The sequence below is a fragment of the Petaurus breviceps genome, unplaced genomic scaffold (assembly GCF_028583685.1).
Source record: "Petaurus breviceps papuanus isolate PSGF00001 unplaced genomic scaffold, PetGlider_PUasm1.0 175, whole genome shotgun sequence".
Classification (NCBI taxonomy): Eukaryota; Metazoa; Chordata; class Mammalia; order Diprotodontia; family Petauridae; genus Petaurus; species Petaurus breviceps.
Window position 1 is genome coordinate 68,500,059 of NW_027185764.1, and position 20,560 is coordinate 68,520,618.

The window sequence follows — 20,560 nt, forward strand, 5'->3', positions numbered from 1 at the left end:
GAGAGGGGAAGGCAGGGCAATTGGGGTTAAGTGACTTGCCCAAGGTCACACAACTAGCATGTGATAAGTGTCTGAGGCTGGATTTGGAGTCAGGTCCTCCAGTGCTCTATTTTCTGTGCCATCTAGCTACCCCCCTGGTAGATGTCTTCACAATTATTAGGTTGAATATGTGGTTTTTTTATAGCAAAGAATATTATATACATCAAATTTCATTAGTGAAAGTACTCATAAAACATGAGTTCCAGCCCCATTTTCAGTAAATTTCACTTAATAATCAGTATTTAGTGTAATAAAATCATTAATATTTTCTTGAAATTAATTGTAGCAGGACTTGACATAATTATTTCATCTTCAACAAATGTTAATTTTAAAATTGTAAGCTTCTACAAGATAGAGGTTTTATTGCTTAGCTTACTTTGTGTATTATTTATCATAAATCTCAACATCATGTTGTTCAAAAGAACTTAGGTGACACTGAAGAAGATGGAAATTCTTAGGATTTAATTTAAGATCCCAGGCCAGGCATATATAGAAATGATAAGCCTTAAGTATCTTGGGTCTTGCCTGCCCATTTATTTCCATTTTCTACTTGGATATCAGTCAAATTCTGAAGAAATGCATGATCTTTGTACTTTTGTTCCATTAATATTCATTCATATGTTGTTTCTGTCTCCAATGATGATTTCTTAAATTTTAACATATATAATTGTTTTCTTTATGCTTTGATCAATTAGTCATGATAGATATAACATGCTTGATTTTTAAAGTTTGCTAGTTAACTTGCAATAATTTCTTTGATTAGTATGAAGTACTTCTTTGTGTACAAGATCATGATGATCCAGCCATTGATGTATGTAAAAAGCTTCTTGGCAAGTACCCAAATGTGGATGCTAGATTGTTTATAGGTAAGTAACAGTAATTCTTTGATTTGTTTGTATAACCACTTTAAAGTTCTTTGTAGTGTAAAATACCTATAATGTTTTATAGTCTTATGTAGTCATAGATAGCTAAATATAGGTAGATAGATATGAATTGTATTTAGATTACAGATACCAATTTAATCTCTGAAGTACATTTTGGAGTCTTATTGTTCCAAATAAAAACCTTTTGCCATTTTCCCTCATTATGCTCTTTGTTAAAGTACACAGCTCAGTTTGAATTATGTGTCAACTTCTTTTTTTTTTTTTTTTTAAGCAATTGGGGTTAAGTAACTTGCTCAAGGTTACACGGCCAGTTATTTCTGGGTGTGGTGCTGAGTGTCTGAGCCCGGGATTCGATCTCCAGGTCGTCCCAACACTGGAGCCGGTGCTCTTACTCGCTGAGCCACCTGGCCGCCCCTATATGTGTCAACTTCTTAAAGAAACTTGAGCTATAAGAGTAAGATTATCTCACATAGGATGGTCTTGTAATTTAAAGAAAATGTTTGCCTATCATTTTAAAATTTTTCTTTATATGTGAAAGGTGGGAGGTTGTTTTTTGTATGTTTGCTTTTTACCTTTATCTCACTGATTTAGAATAGCCAAGACTTAAATTGGGTGTCAAGTAGGGAAGAATACACTGTCATTCAGTAGAAGAAAAACAAGCTTCTGAAACCCAACTGTAGCCCCTAAATTCATAGCTATGATAGTTGGGATTAATATTTAATGTACTTAGGGAACCATTCAAATTGAATGACATTTTAAAGCACCAACTGTGTATATAGGTAATAGTGTGATAAGAGTTGGTCCCTTCTCTTGGAGAATTCAGTCTTTAGGGGACTAAGCCAATATACTATAGAATAATCAGGAAGGCTATTTAATTTGACCTTTACTGGATGGATAGGAATTCAACTAATAAAAGGAAAGCAGGACTGACTTTAGAACTGGAAACTTGATGCCACAAAGTTCACAAAGGTCAAAAGGTCTTCTTCCTATATCATTAAATTTTTTTATCCTGAAGAAAATAAGATAAAATTTCCCCCCCTAAATCTGTTTTTTTTCTTTTTTTTTTTTTTAGTTTTTAAATTTCTCTTCTCTCCCTCCTGCCCATGATGGCATGCAATCTGATATAGTCTATACATGTACAATCATGTTAAACATATTTCCTATATAGTCATATTGTGAAAGAATCAGAACAAAGAGGAAAAAACAAAACAAAAAAATAGAAAATAGTATACTTTGATCTGCATTCAGACTCCACAGTTCTTTCTCTGGATGTGGATAGCATTTTCCATTATGAGTCTTTTGGAATTGGCTTAGATCTTTGCATTGCTCAGAAGAGCAAAGTGTAACGAAGTCAGTCATTGCACAATGTTGCTTTACTATGTACAGTGTTCTCCTGCTGACTTCAGTCAGTTCATGCAAGTCTTTCCAGGTTTTTCTGAAGTTGGCCTGCTCACCATTTGTTTAACCATTCCCCAATGACCATCCCCTCAATTTCCAATTCTTTGCCACCAAAAAAAGAGCTGCTATAAATGTTTTTTGTACATGTGTGTCCTTTCCCCTTTTTTATGTTCTCTAGGATGTAGACTTAGTAGTGGTATTGTTAGATCAAAGGATATGCACAGTTTTATAGCCCTTTGGGCATAGTTCCAAATTGTTCACCAGAATAGTTAGATCAGTTCACAACTCCACCAACAATGCATCAGTGTTCCATTTTTCAACATTGTTTATTTTCCTGTTTCATCATGTTAGCCAATCTGATAGGTGTGATATGGTACCTCAGAGTTGTTTTAATTTGTTTTTCTTTAATCAGTAGTGATTTAGAGAACTTTTCATATGACTATAGATAGCTTTAATTTCTTCCTCTGAAAACTACCTGTTCATATCCTTTGACCATTTATCAGCTGGGGAATGACTTGTATTCTTATAAATTTGACTCAGTTCTTTATATATTTTAGAAATGAGGCCTTTATCAGAGACACTGACTGTAAACATTGTTTCCCAGCTTTCTGCTTCTCTTCTAACCTTGTTACATTGGCTTTGTGCAAAAATTTTTGAATTTAATGTAATCAAAATTATCCATTATACATTTCATATTTCTTATTTGGTCATAAATTCTTCTGTTCTCCATAGATCTGACAGGTAAACTATTACTTACTCTCCTAATTCACTTATAGTTTGTCACCTTTTATTTCTGAATTGTGTAAGATAAAATTAATGTTGAGATTTTCAGTGTTTATTTTTATTTTATAACTAAGCCAGCTTTTAAATATATTTTGAAAAGTGTGTTATAGGGTTGTCTGTGGTGTCTTTTTCTCCCATTGACTGTGATGTAAAGTGTAGAAGTTAGTGTATATATCATGTGATCTCTTTCATTTCTGTATTTTTAAATTTTTAGGAGGCAAGAAAGTTGGGATTAATCCCAAAATTAATAATTTAATGCCAGGGTATGAAGTTGCAAAATATGACCTTATATGGATTTGTGATAGTGGAATTAAAGGTGAGGTGTTTCTTTCTTTATCTTATACATTTATTTGTTCGTAAATAATTGAACTGTAATTTACTGCAAGTTCCTCTTTTTTGAGTTGGAAAAGTGACTTCGTTATTACATGATAGCATAGAGGTGGCAAAGAAGTTCGCCTTTTGAAAAGATGTGTAAATTACCTTGCAGTTCTTTATCTTAAGATCAGTGTCCTTAATGTGTGTTCCTAATTACAAAAAGACTATTATATAACCTAATAACTTTTGCATGTCTAGATCTTTATGTTTCCATCTGTTTATTCCATTTTATTTTTTATTTAAAGAATAGTTTGTGTACATGGAGATTTAAGGACAATAGGTACATTTCTTACTGGAATATTTTTGAGTGTGTGTATGTGTAGTAGTCTGGACCTCTAATTTCATTAATGTGCACAACCTTCTGTGAGAAGACTTTTACCATCAAAAAATTTGTCTACTGAATCATCCATACTCTCAGGCTTTATTTCTATCAAGTATGCCATGTTAATGCCTTTTTTATTAGAATATGCACATACACACATGTAAATGATTTAATCAAGCACTTGCTGGTAATAGTGAAATTTGAAACTTAATTATTGCTTTGAAAAAGTCCATATATTATTTGGTCAGGTATTTTAGAAATTTTCCTAAATCCCATTTTTTCCTCTGTAGCAAACAGGTCATAATATATTTTGCATTGGTTTTGAAGGAAATAGGTTATCTTCTCATTATCTCTGTCTTATGCTCAGTTTTCATTTTTAATTTTAAAATATGTGTGCTCCCATTTTATGGAAAATGTCTTACAAGTTAGTTATAAATTAAAATTTTAAATTTCAAATCCTTTTGAATGTGATTGGGAAGCTTACTGTTTTCAGAAATGCTATTGTGAGGTTTTTTAATAGAGTGAAAACTTTGTTTTGTAAGTTTTTAATAGGCAGTTTTTCTTAAAGTAGGGCCACAGATCTGAAAATTTTTTTAAAAGCATTTGGGGTTAAGTAACTTGCTCAAGTTTACACAGCCAGTTATTTCTGGGTGTGGTGCTAAGTATCTGAGCCCGGATTCGATCCCAGGTCTCCTGACTCTGGGGCCAGAGCTCTTACTGCACCACCTGGCCGCCCCCAGATCTGTAAATTTTATCATTACTGCTTTAAAACTCTCATATAAAGCTATTTTCCATAATTCTCAATATAGTCTCCCAATTAGTGGGCATTCATTAATTATATGTTGATGTGAACTCTACTCCACTGTTACTAGTAAAATCCACATTGTAAATGTTTAGGTTTGTTGTTTGTTTTAATACTTCTTTGGAATTTGGCACACAGCCCAATTTATTTGATAGTTATATTTATATTTATTTAAATGCAAATATAGTAATATTTTATATTTATATTATGATTCACAAAGAAAATTTTAGTGTCTTTTGCATTTTAATTAAAGAAAAATAATCTTCCCATTCTTTTTTTCTAGTAATTCCAGACACGTTAACCGACATGGTTAATCAAATGACAGAAAAAGTGGGCTTGGTTCATGGTCTACCCTATGTTGCAGACAGACAGGGTTTTGCTGCTACATTAGAACAGGTGAGTGTGGTATTTATGAGTGACATTATGTTGCCAAGGTTCAAAATTCTTTAAAGTACTTTGGGGTTGTTCTAAGGGTATGAGTTAGAATTAGGGTGAACCTAGAACACCTGAATCTTCCCCTGATATTTGATATATCTGGTAAATACTTGGACTTAAAGGACAGTTGATAAAAAGCAGAATCATCTAGCTAGAGAAAGGATGAAACTGTTCCACCCTAGGAGTTTCTAGGATTTGCATTTGCTCCTTGGCCTCCTTGCTTCTCTCCTGGAGTGCATTGAATAAGTGCTATGGAGACCTTTCTGACTATTTATCCTGGCCTTGATAATGGGAAGAGTCTCTAAAATCTGTCCTATGCTCCTTGGTTGATTTGCAGATTTCATACAGTACCTGAGGGATTTGGAATACAGCTTGGGGTAAAACTAGAATTAAAAGGTTCACCCATAACTGACAATCCCAGTTTCTTAGCAGACTGTAATTTTGATGAAGTAAAGTTGTAAAATGAACTTCACTTCTTCAATTTTTCCACTCATATCACATGTTTTTTAAGTTCAAAACTTTAGTGAATCCTTATTCTTCTTGTTGAATAAAGGCATCTCATTTCTCTTTGCTCCTTGCTTGTTGGTTCCAGTATTGTGAATAAATAGGATGTTGGAAGGAAGATTATAGGATACAGTAGGTTCTTAGAAATATAGTCTTAAGAAAACATTGCTGTTTGACAAAGGAAGGCTTTTCATGCATATATCCTTTGAGTTTTTTCCAATCAAAAAACCCTTTCATGCCTGTCCATTCTATGTGACTCTTATGGTATATTCCCATGTTTGCCACAGCTCTGCCCAACATTGTGGAAGCCTTCCTTGATTTTTCCTGACATATATTAATCAATAGAAACTCTGTCAAATTCTTTTGTGTTGATAGGTAATATTTCTTCTGAGAAACTTTCATTTCATTGTTTAATAAGAAGTAAATTTGGTTTGATAGTTTTTAAATTGTAGCTGTTCTTTTAAATGTTGTAGCAGTTAAGTTCCTCAGAATTATTTAAAATAACTGTACTGGAGAGGATAAAAATAACATTTTAAAAAATGTTTGAGACTTATGATTTCATTTCATTAGTGTAGAAAATTTATAGTGATAAAATTTTCTCTACCAACACAATCATAATTAGTCTGCAATTTAGAGCCTTAAAAGTACTTGGGAGCACCAAGAGGTTAAATGACTTGCCCAGGATTCATTCATGGGGCAGAGGCAGGACTTACTTAACCTAGGTCTTCCGGATCTCAAGATTGGAGATGGAGATAGAAATTTGCTCTGCCATGTTTTTATTTGGATTTTAGAATATTTTGACAGCGACATTTAATATAGAATGGCAGCATTTTTCCCTCACAGCAAGAAATTGTACAGTAGCCATTTTAAAAGTATTTGGTTTTGGTTTAGTAAAACAGTCTTGAAGAACTCTTGCAAAATTAAATACTTAATATCCTTATGTACCATGCAAATTTTCCTAGTTTTGGAAACTACAAAATGCATGTGCCTACTGTGTGTTATTGTCATTCTAAGGTAAACTCTTTAAATTTTAGTTGTTTCTAAGACTGTTGGTTCTTTCCATCAAATCTTCAAGGCTTCTCATAGACATTGATGTGAATGTTGTCCCTAAGTCACCAGAGAACCCTTGATGGGTCTTTATTAAAACTTAGGCAGGTTTAGGGAATTGTCTTTTGCTATGCTTGGTTTATGTACTACTCTTTGTAACTGCTTGAGTTGTTTAATATATTGTCAAATGTATTTTGAGTTGAGTTCAGGTCAGACCCAAACTTTGGGATTCATTGGATATAAGGTGTAGGAAGGAGGTTTGAATTCATCCTATTTGCATAAAAATTCCAGAACTATGCATGGATTTTCTAAGAAAATCTGTTTTCTACTCATTTGAATAAATAATGAAAAGTAGATTATCTCAAAGGGGTTAAGAGTAAAAAGCTTTATTATTTCATATTTTCCCTCTTGACACTCCCTGAACAGACTTATCTTTTATGACCTATGTAATACAGTTTTTGGAGATGGAGAGGAACCAGCTAAGATATGGGTTGTCTATGTGTCTGTGTTAAGCTTCATTTTGTATTTTTTGTATGAAAAAGATAAAGACAAATTAAGAAAATAAAACTGATTGTTATGAGATTAGGTAAGAGAGAGTTCACATTGGGGATTAGTGGGAGATAGGAAGTGTCTGATTATGACAGGATCTGTAACAAGGAAGCAAGGGTTCAGGGTATGCACATAACATATTACTTTTATCTTTTCTTTCCCCCATGCGAATTTTGGAAAAACATGAAGCATTGAAGATGTCAGGTTGTATCCCATATGTAAATATATGTGATTTAACCATTTAATTTTTATTTAAATTAAATATTAAAGTACTATCTCGAGCTGAATATAGGCCATTATCTCCCTACCCCTTATCCAGTTTGCATAAAACCTGTGTCATATAGACCTCTGTGCAAATTTATGTATATAGTGTACATTTTTTTTTCTTTCCAAGAGATCTTATTTTATGTGTGGGATCTATACTTGGTGAAAGATTAATATTTATACTAATAGGTAAAATTTTAAAATTGCTCTTGTTGATCAGAGAACAAAATATATTCTTTATTTCCTTCCTACAAGCCTCCTGTAAAAGGAAACTATAAGTGAGCAGTCTATTAGAACAAGTATTTCCCACTCAATGAGTAATTTTTATTAATACATTTTATTGATAGCTTTTATTTTTACATTACCTCAATTTTCCCCCATAACCTTTCCTCTTCCCCTTCCAGGGAACAATCTCCTATAATAAATAATTTTTAAAGAGAAAAAGAGAATAAAATTTAGCAAAACGGATCATCATATTGAAAAAAATCTGACGATGTTGTTACAATTATCCACATCATGGACCCAGACCCTTGCAAAGAAGCAGAAGTCTTCTCATATCTCCTTTTTGGGGCCAAGCTTTCAAGAGCATTTATTAAGTTCCCATTGTATTTCAAATACTGTATTAGGTACTGGGGATACAAAGATAAAAATAAAACAGTTGTACCCTCAAGGAGCTTAAGTACTGTGGGAGAAGATACATATCAGTTTGTACAAAACAAGTAGTTGCAAAATTTATGAGGCATTAGCTAGCATCTTGGAAGACTCATGAAGGAAGTAGTACATTAAGCAGTGCTATGGAAGAAACTAGGGATTTTAAGAGGTTTGAGAAGGGATTACATTTTATGTATGAAGCATAGACCTGTACAGTCATGGAAAGAGAGCATGGAATGTTGGGTGTTTCCTTCTGCTTTAGTAACATCACTTTGGCAATTGTGCATAAGTTGAATTAGAGAAGTGTAATGTCAACATGATATGGTGACTATAAATATGCTGGCATAATTCTGAATTGTAAAATATAACAGACTCTTCATATATAAGACAGAAGCAAAACATTTATCCAGACACCAGAAAGCCAAATCCCAACACCAGAAAATCGAATCCATCATAGCAACAAAGAAGTTAATACACCATAGACACAGCAGGGCACAACACCGTCCCAAAGCCTACTCACAAGCTTGCATCATCTTTCTCCTACTGTACTAACTATTCTAACTTCCTGCTCTGCCTGTTCAACAAACTCCTCCCACCACAGGCTTCATGTGATTGCATTTGGCCTATTAAGGGGCAGGGAAGATATCCAATTACCATTACAAGAAGGGAGACACCTGTGACAGGGAGATTAATTAGGAAGCTATTGCAGTACTTCAAGCAAGAAGTTATTTAGGCCTGAATGAAGGTGATGGCTCTGTGAGTGGCAAGTGGAAGTAGAACTCATTGGATATATGGGGTGAGGGAAAATGAATAGCTAGGAGTGATTCAAAGTTGGAAACTTGCTTGATTGGAATTATAGGGAAGTTTATAAGAGGAGTAGATTTTGGGGAAAAGATAATAAAATCTATTTTAGGTGTGTTAATCTTGAGGATACTCCCAGGACATTAAATTCATAACCTATATTAACTAGTTGGGAATGTATAACTGGAGCTCAGGGGAGAGACTTCAGCTTGCCATAAAGATTTAGGAATCATTGTTAAATAGATGATAACTGAGTCTGTGGCATCTGATAAGGTCATAGGGGGTGTTGAGAGAAACCCAAAGGGGTCTAGGATAGAGCATTAGGATGCACCCATTGTTTGAGGGTGTAGGACATGGATTATAATCCAGTAAAGGAGATGGAGAAGTTTTGACTAGATAGGTGGGAGGAGAATCAAGACAGAGGAATATCAGTGAAAACCCAGAGAGGAAAAAAGTTGTTTAGGAGAGAGTTGGTCAGCTGTGTCAGATGAAGCATAAAGATCAAGAAGGATAAGACTGAGTAAATGTCTAAATACCTGTGTCTTCCATTTTGAGCCTAAATATTTGCCTACAAAAAAATGATAGAATGTATGTTTACAGATAATTTATTTGGAAAATTGTTTACACTTCCTGTTTCAGTACCATAAAACATTAATTTTGGTTTTTATTTTACAGGTTTATTTTGGAACTTCACATCCAAGGTCTTATATCTCAGCTAATGTTACTGGGTTCAAATGTGTGACAGGAATGTCATGTTTGATGAGGAAGGATGTATTAGATCAAGCTGGAGGGCTTATAGCTTTTGCTCAATACATTGCTGAAGATTATTTTATGGCTAAAGCAATAGCTGACCGGTAAGATAACTAATTTAAATCAGTGTTTTTATTAGCAGCACAAAGTAGTATTTGTATTTGACATAGAAAAATAATTTCTAAAAAAGATTATAAATGAGTACACACATTTCTTCCCACCAGAATTTTACTCAGTTGCTATTCCTGGATTCTTAAAGACTATTCTAGTAGGACACAAGCTCTGGCAAGGCCTAACCAAACTGGAAGGCTTTGAGAAAAGTTCCAGAGAGGGACTTAGTGTTTATTGTCCAAGGATTCATCTTTTTTTATTTAGTGAGGTTTATCTGCACAAGGTTGGCCATCAGGGACTGAACTCCATTTGTGGCATTCATTTTGGATAGATTTGTTAGTGGAGGGAATGCTCATGCTACCAAAATCAAGGATCTTTCAAATTATTAAAGTGAAGAAATAAATGAGTCTTCTAAAGAAATTTTTGTTTGCCTTTGATTAGGGAACCATAGGAGAGGGCATTTTATTTTTTTTTAAATGGGAAGCAATTTAAAATGCTAAATTAATATGTCTGTGGTAGAAGTTGAGCTTCTGGTTTCTTTTTTCATCAAACCCTAAAATATGCTACTCTTCTCCTAAAATTTGTGCATGACATGACTTAAAAGTTGCAAAATAACGTATATAAGACGTAAGCTGTTTTTTATGTTACCTCATTGTAGCCTATTCTCTCCTACTTATCTTCTTTTAAGAAAATGCATAGTGGGGCAACTAGGTGGTGCAGTAAATATGGCCCTGGAGTCAGGAGAACCTGAGTTCAAATTCGGCCTCAGACACTTGATGTTACTGTGTGACCTTGGGCAAGTCAGTTAACCTGCCTTGTCTTGCCCCCCTCCAAAAAAGAAAAAAGAAAAAGTATGAGTTCAGTTACTAGTGTATTTAAAAGAATATTTGTAACATTAACTGTAACTTTATAGCCTTAATGTTTTGACCTTTTAGAATTTAGATGAAAATGTATAGAGTGTGATTTCAGAAATGATCCATAGTTTATTTGATGTTTTTATTTTTTAAAAGTTACATGAAGTTTTTTTTTTTTAAAGCAGTCGGGGTTAAGTAACTTGCTCAAGGTTACATGGCCAGTTGTTTCTGGGTGTGGTGCTGAGTATCTGAGCCCGGATTTGATCCAGGTCATCCCGACCCTGGAGTCGGTGCTCTTACTCGCTGAGCCACCTGGCCGCCCCTTATATGAAGTTTTTTTATGTAGCTGACCTTAAATTTTTATGCTATGAGATGCCGCTTATTAACAATAGCTATCATTTAGATATCATTTTTTAAGATTTGTAAAATACTTTACAAATATCTCATTTTCTCCACCATAATGCTGGGGCGGGGGGTAGTATTCTATCATTATAATATCCATTTTACAGATGAAGGAAACAAACAACTTGCCTAGGGCAACAGAGCTAGTAACTGTCTTACGCCAAATCTGAATTTTCAGTCTCTTCAGGTGTAGCACTCTATCCACTTAACTGCCTCTAATTTTACCACAGAAATTAATGTGTTGTCTAATTACGTTTTTTCAAACCTGGTGCCCCAAACCTCAATTCATAGGCTATATTGTTGACTTAGTGACAGTTTCTCGTTTAACAGCACAATGGAAAGAACACTTCATATGGAATCAGAGCACTTGAGTTTGAGTCCTAGCTGTGTGACTATAGGCAAATCAGATTACCTTCTTGTGGCCTTAATTTCTTCATCTGTAAAATTGAGGGGAATTGAACTAAGTGATTTCCAAGGTCTCATCTAGCTTTATGTCCTACAAGTTCAGATCATAATTGTTTGTGTATGTGTAGCTTACTGTACTTACATAACTGTAGTTTATATTTCACATGCTAAATTAAGTATAGCAAACAGAAACATTTGCTTAACTAAAACAACTCATAGATAATACTATGCCTCAATTAGGTTATTCTTTCTGGTTTACTAGTCTTCTTCAATATCAGTTTTACAAAAGATTTCTGAACTACAACTGATATCAAATTATTGTGGATAAATATGTAACCAATTATATTTTAATATAAGGAGCCACAAGTAATTTTCATTTAATAATTATATTAATTTCCAGAGGTTGGAAGTTTGCAATGGCCACTCAAGTTGCAATGCAAAATTCTGGGTCCTATTCGATTTCTCAGTTTCAGTCCAGAATGATCAGGTAAATAAAACCACCTTCTGTGCTTATTTTTCTACACTGTGATGTAGTTAAATTTTTTTCTTTTGCCAGATATATAGTTTAATTCTCCTTGAGAGGGATGGACATCCCCCCTTCTTCCCCCCCGCCACACACACATACATATATACATATACCTGTATGTATGTCTGTGTCCTTTGAAAAATAAATGCTCTGATCTTTTCAACACCTAAAAATATTCAGTTAAAAAACTTTATTTAGATATTATATATTATTTGTCAGAGTGTGGACCATTATAGTTAATCTAGTTTGATGTTTTTTTTTTTTTTTAGTTTGTGTTGCTACATAATATGAGAGAAAAATCTTGTAATTCTAAAAGGAGTAGAATTTCCAAAAAATGGTCTGACTAGACATTAAATTGATTAATCTTGAAATTGAGCTGTTGTTTATTTTTTAAAGAAGTCTTTTTCTTTTAGGTGGACCAAACTACGAATCAATATGCTTCCTGCAACAATAATTTGTGAACCAATTTCTGAATGTTTTGTTGCCAGTTTAATTATTGGATGGGCAGCTCACCATGTATTTCGATGGGATATCATGGTATTTTTCATGTGTCATTGCCTGGCCTGGTTTATATTTGACTATATTCAACTCAGGGGTGTCCAGGTATGTAGTTGAGCAAGACAATTTTTTTTTAAGCTTAAGGAATTGAACAAATTCTATACTCTTTGGTTAGAAACACTCATCAGTTTTCTGCTGAGTCTGAGTGTTAAATTTAGAATTATTTCAATTCCTTGTAAATGAAATGTGGACTGTGGGAAGTACATTATATATAGTATATAATAATATATATAGTATTTGATAGATGGAAGGACCAATGACAGTTTCTTCAGTATCCCATGATTTTCTTTTGTACTTAATTTTTTTAAATTTGAGAAGCAATTATTAGAGAGTATGAGAAATTTATGTTTAAAAATTTTTAATTACACAGAATTAAATTACAACTTAAAGTATACTTGTAATGATAAAAACAGAGATTTGTTTCTAATATAATTCTTGATATGTAATGCAATAAAGAAAGGAAATATTAAATGTTAATTTTTGTAATTCCTAGGGTGGCGCTCTATGTTTTTCAAAACTTGATTATGCAGTAGCTTGGTTCATCCGAGAATCCATGACAATATACATTTTCCTATCGGCACTGTGGGACCCTACTATAAGCTGGCGAACAGGACGCTACAGATTACGCTGTGGAGGCACGGCAGAGGAAATCCTTGACGTATAACCACAGCTTTGTGACTGTATTTAAGAAAATAAAAAGAAAAAAAGAGAAAGAAGTATTATAAATTATGTTTATATAAATGCTTTAAAAATCTACCTTCAATAGTTTTATTACTTGTATGTTTTGGTATCTGTTCTTTAATTTATTTTGCATGGCACTTGCATCTGTGAAAAAGGAAAAAAAATACGTGTCATCTTGGCCAACTGGTACCTTGTTTTGTACAAATAGAGAATCAAGAGAATTGGTTCTAGGACCCTTAAAAAAAAAGAAAGGAACATATAATTGCTCTGCAGCAAACATTATGACAGTACCCTTCAGTAGAGAAAATTTCAGATTTGACAATAAGCTAGTCTGGTAAATTTGTGGAATGGAATCATCTTTGGCCTAATGGCTACCAAAGGACTAGATAGTCATTTTATGCCTATCTATATGGAATGTCTAATATGATTGTGCAGACTATGAGGAACTAGTGGAGAAACTTTTTCATGTTTTATGACTACCTCTTGTAGTTGCTGCAGAGCAAATATAAATTGTATTAGGAAACTAGACCTTGCAAAAAACAAACCTGAAAAAAATTTAAAAAGAGCTGGAGTCTTGTATTTATATGTATATATGAGAGAATTGGGTTTTTTTTTTTTCGTCTCACTGCAATGAACCAAAAGTGGACTGTTTGGTTTTTAATGGTAGCCATGTATCGAAGGCATCTTTTTGGCCAACTCTTGTTGGTTCTGTCTTGAACCATTGTTAATCACTGTGCTGTAATTAGTGTAGCTTAACCCTTCCTTCCCTGTACCCCTAATCCTTATTCTACTTTTCCTTAACTTTTTTCAGGGGGGTTGGTTTTGTTTTAGTATGAGTGAATGTTTTGATAGTTGTGAGAAAAAAATGCATTTCAGAAACATTTCACACATGACCTATTTTCTTACACAGTATGTCTTATTGTTAATAAGAATGTAATTTCATGATGCAGGTATTTGATATCTTTTTTTAAGTAAGCAAATATTCTAGTCATCAATAAATTAAAACTGCAGTAGAGTATTAAGAAGGGCAGGATGAGTTTATTGTTAAATTTAATCAGTATCAAACTAAGTCTACTGTTAGCTTTTCTTTTGTGCCTACTACAGTTAGTCTAGTCTTATTTAAATTGAATTTTTGTATAACTAAATAGACTAGATTAATGTAAGTTGTAAATGCATGCTGTACTTCATCCTTCCCTTCCCATCACACCCTTAAACTTGCCTTTCTCTCTTGTCAGGCTGTTGTTAACTTGTGGTGAACTGGACTTTTTTGTTTAATGGGCAAACATTTAAGGGACGGTGCATAAGCCTTTTGTTTTTATAATGATATTTATGCTTTTTCTTCACAATTAGATGGCATGTCACAATGAATGTCTACTGGCTAATTGCAGGGCTAGCAATGGCAATATGGCAGCTTTAATTTTCAAGTTATTACAGTTTCTTTGTCAAGGTGTAATGTGTAGCATATTAGCAATAACTACATGTATTTATAGAAAATGGATACTTTTTTCACCTCACTGAGCCAATCCATTTAATTGTCTAATGATGAATATACACACAGTTTAAAATGTACTATATGTGTGTGTATCTTGTGTATAAACTATATACAAGCATTTCTCTGGGCCAAATTGCTTTCACTTTGTTTAATATTCTATTGCCTTATGATATCACTGAATTTGTTTGAAGGGCATTTTCTACATGAACAAAGGCTTTGATGCGTGTTCCATTTCTTATGTGAATCAGGTAGTGATGTTTCCTGAGGAGAGTTGCACAATGAAAACCAGTCTAGTTGTGACCCACTAAATGTTTCTTTTTTCATCACTATTACACAGCTTAATTTTGCTGACTGTGTTTATATTTGGTTTGTGTTTAATGAAGTTTGGTTGATGCCATGCCTTGCTTAAATTTAGCTTTATGCTGATCTCAGTGTGGGCAATGTAACAAAACCAAAAAAGGCTGAACAGACTTCTTATGTTTTGTAGATATGGAAAATTACTGTTCTACATGTGTGCTTTTTGCAGTAGTGGAGTCTAGCTCACAAAAGCAAAGCTTCACTTAAACATACAGGTTGTTTAGGAAGTATGAATTGATTATGAAATGGAAAGAATTAATACAAATGCTATAGAGAGCATCACAACAGAACTGCAGGAGTCCAAATTTAATTTAATAAGCTATCTTTAAAGATACCAACAAATGTCTAGAATACACTTTACCATGTTTTATTATTTAAAATCATTGTCTTTAGTTTTTTGTTGAAAAAAATAAAATTTTGAATACAATCAAAACTTATCTCTGAGACTTTTTTTTTTAAAGAATTATTGCCTGTATTTTTTTTTTGTTTGTTTTACCTAGAGTTTTAGTATGAAATCCAATATGTTAGTCTACAAAAATTATGTTAGGGCAGCTAGATAGCTCGATGGAACCTGGAGTCAGAAAGACCTGAGTTCAAATGTGATCACAGACATTTAGTAGCTGTGTGTGATTTTGTGTGATATGTGTCATCAATCCTGGCATGTCCCATTTTCCTTATCTGTGAAATGAGAGTATGTCATGCTCTTACATCCTCAGACTATATTAAGGATATATCTTCAGTGTTTAGCACAGTGCCTGGCACATATAGTGGGTACTTAAACTTAGTTGACTTTTGTATATTTTGAAACACTATTAGCTATTACAATTTATCATCTATTGTATATCAGAAATCTGAATATAATAATGAATTGAGTTTCAAAACCTGCATTTTAAGAGCTTTTAAATTTAGTTTAAGGGAGTTACATACATGCATATACACACAATCACACACATATTTATGTATATACATACATATGTATGTACACACATAATGTACAGAGACCCTGAATCTGATAAATTTCCATGACTTTCCTATTTTTTATGTGCCTCCTGGATCTTCTTTACCACAAATGCAGTTTCAAGTTAATAAAACTTATACTTAATATTTATTAAGAGTCTGTATGCATTTGGCATTAAGAAAGCCCAAAATAATTTTGTTCAAAGATGGTTAGAACTGGAAGGGAGACAAAGAGATCATCTGACCCAAAGAGAAAATGAGACCCAGAGATGATAAGTGGCAAGTGCCCAAGACTCATAGCTACTCAAAGCTTGCTAACAAGCAGAACAGGGGCCAGCAGCCCCATGTTCTTTGTATTCACTATTATAATAAATTGCTTCCTTTTAGTAGTAGGCATAAAGTTTTTTTTTTTAATCAAAGGCATTTTTATAGTGATGTACGTTATTTTTTTTATTAGTGACATTATTATACAGATGGCTTTGGGGGGAGGCTTTTTAGAGGGGGAAAGGTAGGGCAATTGGGGTTAAGTGACTTACCCAAGGTCACAAGACTAGTTTTTGTGTAAAGTGTCTGAGGCCGAATTTGAACTCAGGTCTTCCTGACTCCAGGGCCTGTGCTCTTTTCATTGCACCAACTAGCCATCCCCGCATAAAACTTTTAAAATGTGATTACAAAGGAAACAAATTGTATTGAAATAAGTATAAAAGTATTGAAGGGCCCAAGTTATCAAACTCCCTGAAATCTTTTCTTGGACCTCAGGTTAATAGACTAGATAATACCCTAGACTAGATAGCTGTTAACAGCTTGGAGGTCCCACATTTTCATTTTCTTTTTTTCTTTGTTTTTCTTCTTTTTTGTCTTTATTAATTTGTTCATTTACTTTTAGTTTATAATTTTCAGTTCCCCATTTCTTTGAGTTTCAAATTTTCTTCCCCTCCCTCCTCCCCCCCCCCCCCACACACACACACCCTCCATGGCAGCATACATTCAGGTGTAGGATCTACAGATACTTTCACATTAGTCATTGGTCAGGTTATAAAGGATTGTATCAGATGGAATGAACAATGAGAAAGAGGAAACAAAACCAAACAAGAAAAAGTCTAAAGAGAGCAGGTAACTTGCTTCAATCTGCATTCAAACTCAGTTCTTTCTAGTTCTTTCTCTAAACATAGACATCTCTCTCAATCATGAGTCTTTTGGAGATTACTTATAGCCCTGCATTTATGAGAAGAGTTCAGTCTATCAAATTTGGTCGTCACGCACTGTATCTGTAATTGTATACAAATTTTTCCTGGTTCTGCTCTTCTCACTCAGCATCAGTTCATATAAGCCTCCAGATAAATATGAAGCCTATCTGCTCTTCATTTCTTATGGTGCAATAGTATTCCATTGCATTCATCTACCGTAACTTGTTTAGCTATTCCCCAATTGATGGGAATCCCCTTAATTTCCAATTCTTTGCCACCACAAAAAGAACTGCTATAAATATTTTTGTACATATGGGTCTTCCTCCCGCTTCTAAGATTTCTTTGGGATACAAACCCTAGAAGTGGTATTGTCGGGTCAAAGGATATGAAATTACTTATAGCCATTTGGGCATAGTTCCCAGATTGCTCTCCAGAATGGTAGGATCAGTTCACAACTCCACCAACAATGTGTTAACTTCCAATTTTTCCATATCCTCTCCAGCATTTATCATTTTTCTGTTTTTTCATCTTAGCCAATCTGACTGGTGAGATGTGGTATCTCAGAGTTGTTTTGATTTGCATTTCTCTAATCAATAGTGATTTAGAGCATTTCTTCATATGCTTATAGATAGTTTTAATTTCTTCCTCTGAGAAATGCATATTTGTATCCTTTGACCATTTATCAATTGGGGAGTGACTTGTATCCTTATAAATTTGACTCAATTCTCTGTATATTTTAGAAATGAGGGCTTTATCAGAGACATTGGTTGTAAAAATTCATTCCCAATTTCCCACTTCCCTCTTAATCTTGGTTACATTGGCTTTGTTTATACAGAAGCTTTTCAATTTCATGTAATCAAAGTTATCCATTTTGTATTTTATATTGCTCTCTAATTCTTGTTTGGTCATGAAATCTTCCCCTTTCCATAAATCTGACAGGTAAACTATTCCTTGCTTTCCCAGATTGCTTACAGTATACAGTGTTAGATAATGGTCTATGCCCATTGTCTGCCATACTATATCCCAGTTTTCCCAGTAGTTTTTGTCAAATAGTTCTTATCCCAAAAACTAGGGTCTTTGGGTTTATCAGAATAGATTATTATAGTCATTGACTGCTGAGTCTTGTGTACCCAATCTATTCCATTGATCCACTGCTCTATTCCTCAGCCAGTACCAAGTAGTTTTGATGACTGCTGCTTTATAATACAGATTAAAATCTGGTATAGCTAGGCCACCTTCCCTAGCATTTCTTTTCATTAATTCCCTCAATATTCTGGGCCTTTTGTTCTTCCAAATGAATTTTGTTACTACTTTTTGTAGTTCTATAAAGTAATTTTTTTGTAATTTGGTATGGCATTAAATATGTAATTTAATTTAGGTAAAATTGTAATTTTTATTATATAAGCTTGGCCCAGCCATGAGCAATTGATGTTTTTCCAATTAGTTAAGTCTGACTATTTATGTGAAAAGTGTTTTATAGTTGTGTTCATACAGGTCCTGGGTTTGTTTTGGCAGGTAGATTCCCAAATATTTTATAATGTCTACAGTAACTTTAAATGGGATTTCTCTTTCTATCACTTGCTGTTGGAATTCATTAGAAATATACAGGAATGCCGAGGATTTATGTGGGTTTATTTTATATCCTGCAACTTTGCCAAATTTATTTATTGTTTCAAATAGTTTTTTACTTGATTCTTTAGGATTCTCTAAGTATATCATCATATCCACAAAGAGTGATAATTTGGTCTCTTCTTTGCCTAACTTAATTCCTTTGCTTTCCTTTTCCTTTCTAAATGCTACTGCTAACATTTCTAGTACCAGATTGAATAAGAGGGGTGATAGTGGACATCCTTGTTTCACCCCTGATCTTATTGGAAATGCTTCTAGTTTATCCCCATTACATATAATATTTGCTGATGGCTTTAAATAGATGCTACTTATTATTTTAAGGAAAGCTCCATTTACTACTATACCTTCTAGTGTTTTTAATAGGAATGGATGTTTTATCAATTATACTGATGCTTTTCCTAGTATTAAACAATCCTTGCATTCCTGGAATAAATGCTACCTGATCAAAGTGTATTATTCTTGTGATAAGTTGCTGTAGTCTTTTTGCTAATATTTTATTTAAAATTTTTGCATCAATATTCATGAGGGAAATTGGTCTATAATTTTCTTTTTCCATTTTATCTCTTCCTGATTTAAGTATCCATGCCATGTTTATGTCATAAAAAGAATTTGGTAGGACTCCTTCACTAATTTTCCCAAATAGTTTGTAGAGTATTTGAATCAATTGTTCTTTAAATGTTTGATAGAATTCACTAGTAAGTCCATATGACCCTGGAGATTTTTTCCTAGGGCGTTGACTGATGGCTTGTTCAATATGTTTTTCTAATAATGGGGTTATTTAAGTAATTTACTTCCTCTTCAGTTAATCTGGGCAGCTTATATTTTTGTAAACATTGATCCATTTCACTAAGATTGTCAAATTTATGTGCATATAATTTGACAAAATAATTCCTAATTACTGTTTTAATTTCTTCTTCATTGGAGGTAGATTCACCCTTTACATCTTTGATACTCATAATTTGGTTTTCTTCTTTCTTTTTTTATCATGTTCACTTAGGGTCTATCAATTTTATTGTTTTTCTCATAAAACTAACTCAGTTTTATTTATTCAATAATTTTCTTAATTTCAGTTTTATTAAGCTCTCCTTTGGTTTTCATTATTTCTAATTTAGTATTTAATTGTGGATTTTCCATTTGTTCTTTTTCTAGCTTTTTCAATTGCATGTCCAACTCATTGACCTCCCTTTTCTCTAATTTATTCGTGTATGCACTCAGGGATATAAAACTTCCCCGAAGAACTGCCTTTGTTGCGTCTCACAGATTTTGGTATATTGTCTCATTATTGTCATTCTCTTGAATGAAGTTACTGATTGTTTCTATAATTTCTTGTTTGACCCACTCATTCTTTAGGATTAAATTGTTTAGTTTCCAATTAGTTTTTAGTCTATCTTTCCATGGCCCTTTATTGCATATGATTTTTATTGCATCATGATCTGAGAATGATGCATTTAATATTTCTGCCTTTCTGCACTGAAATTTGAGGGTTTTATGTCCTAGTACGTGATTGATTTTTGTGTATGTGCCATGTACTGCTGAGAAGAAGGTATATTCCTTTTTATCTCCATTCAGTTGTCTCCAGAGATCTATCATATGTAGCGTCTCTAAAATTCTATTCATCTCCTTAACTTCTTGTGTATTTTGAGGTTGGATTTATCAAATTCAGAGAGGGGGATTTTAAGGTCCCCCACTAGTATAGTTTTGCTATCTATTTCTTCCTCTAATTCCCTTACCTTGTCCTCTAGGAATTTGAATGCTATACCATTTGGTGCATATATGTTAAGTAATGATATTGCTTCA

General features: G+C 33.5%; 1 protein-coding gene across 1 annotated transcript in view; it reads left to right on the forward strand.

Moving 5' to 3' along the window:
• The window catches only part of UGCG (UDP-glucose ceramide glucosyltransferase), a 53,838-nt gene extending 38,415 nt beyond the window's left edge, over positions 1–15,423 (forward strand). The window contains exons 3-9 of the mRNA XM_069085314.1: positions 803–905; positions 3,319–3,420; positions 4,887–4,999; positions 9,530–9,708; positions 11,777–11,863; positions 12,316–12,505; positions 12,954–15,423. Of these exons, the coding sequence (XP_068941415.1) occupies positions 803–905; positions 3,319–3,420; positions 4,887–4,999; positions 9,530–9,708; positions 11,777–11,863; positions 12,316–12,505; positions 12,954–13,124 (945 nt within the window). The 3' untranslated portion in view covers positions 13,125–15,423. The remainder of the gene's footprint in view (positions 1–802; positions 906–3,318; positions 3,421–4,886; positions 5,000–9,529; positions 9,709–11,776; positions 11,864–12,315; positions 12,506–12,953) is intronic.
• Positions 15,424–20,560: the final 5,137 nt, after the last annotated feature.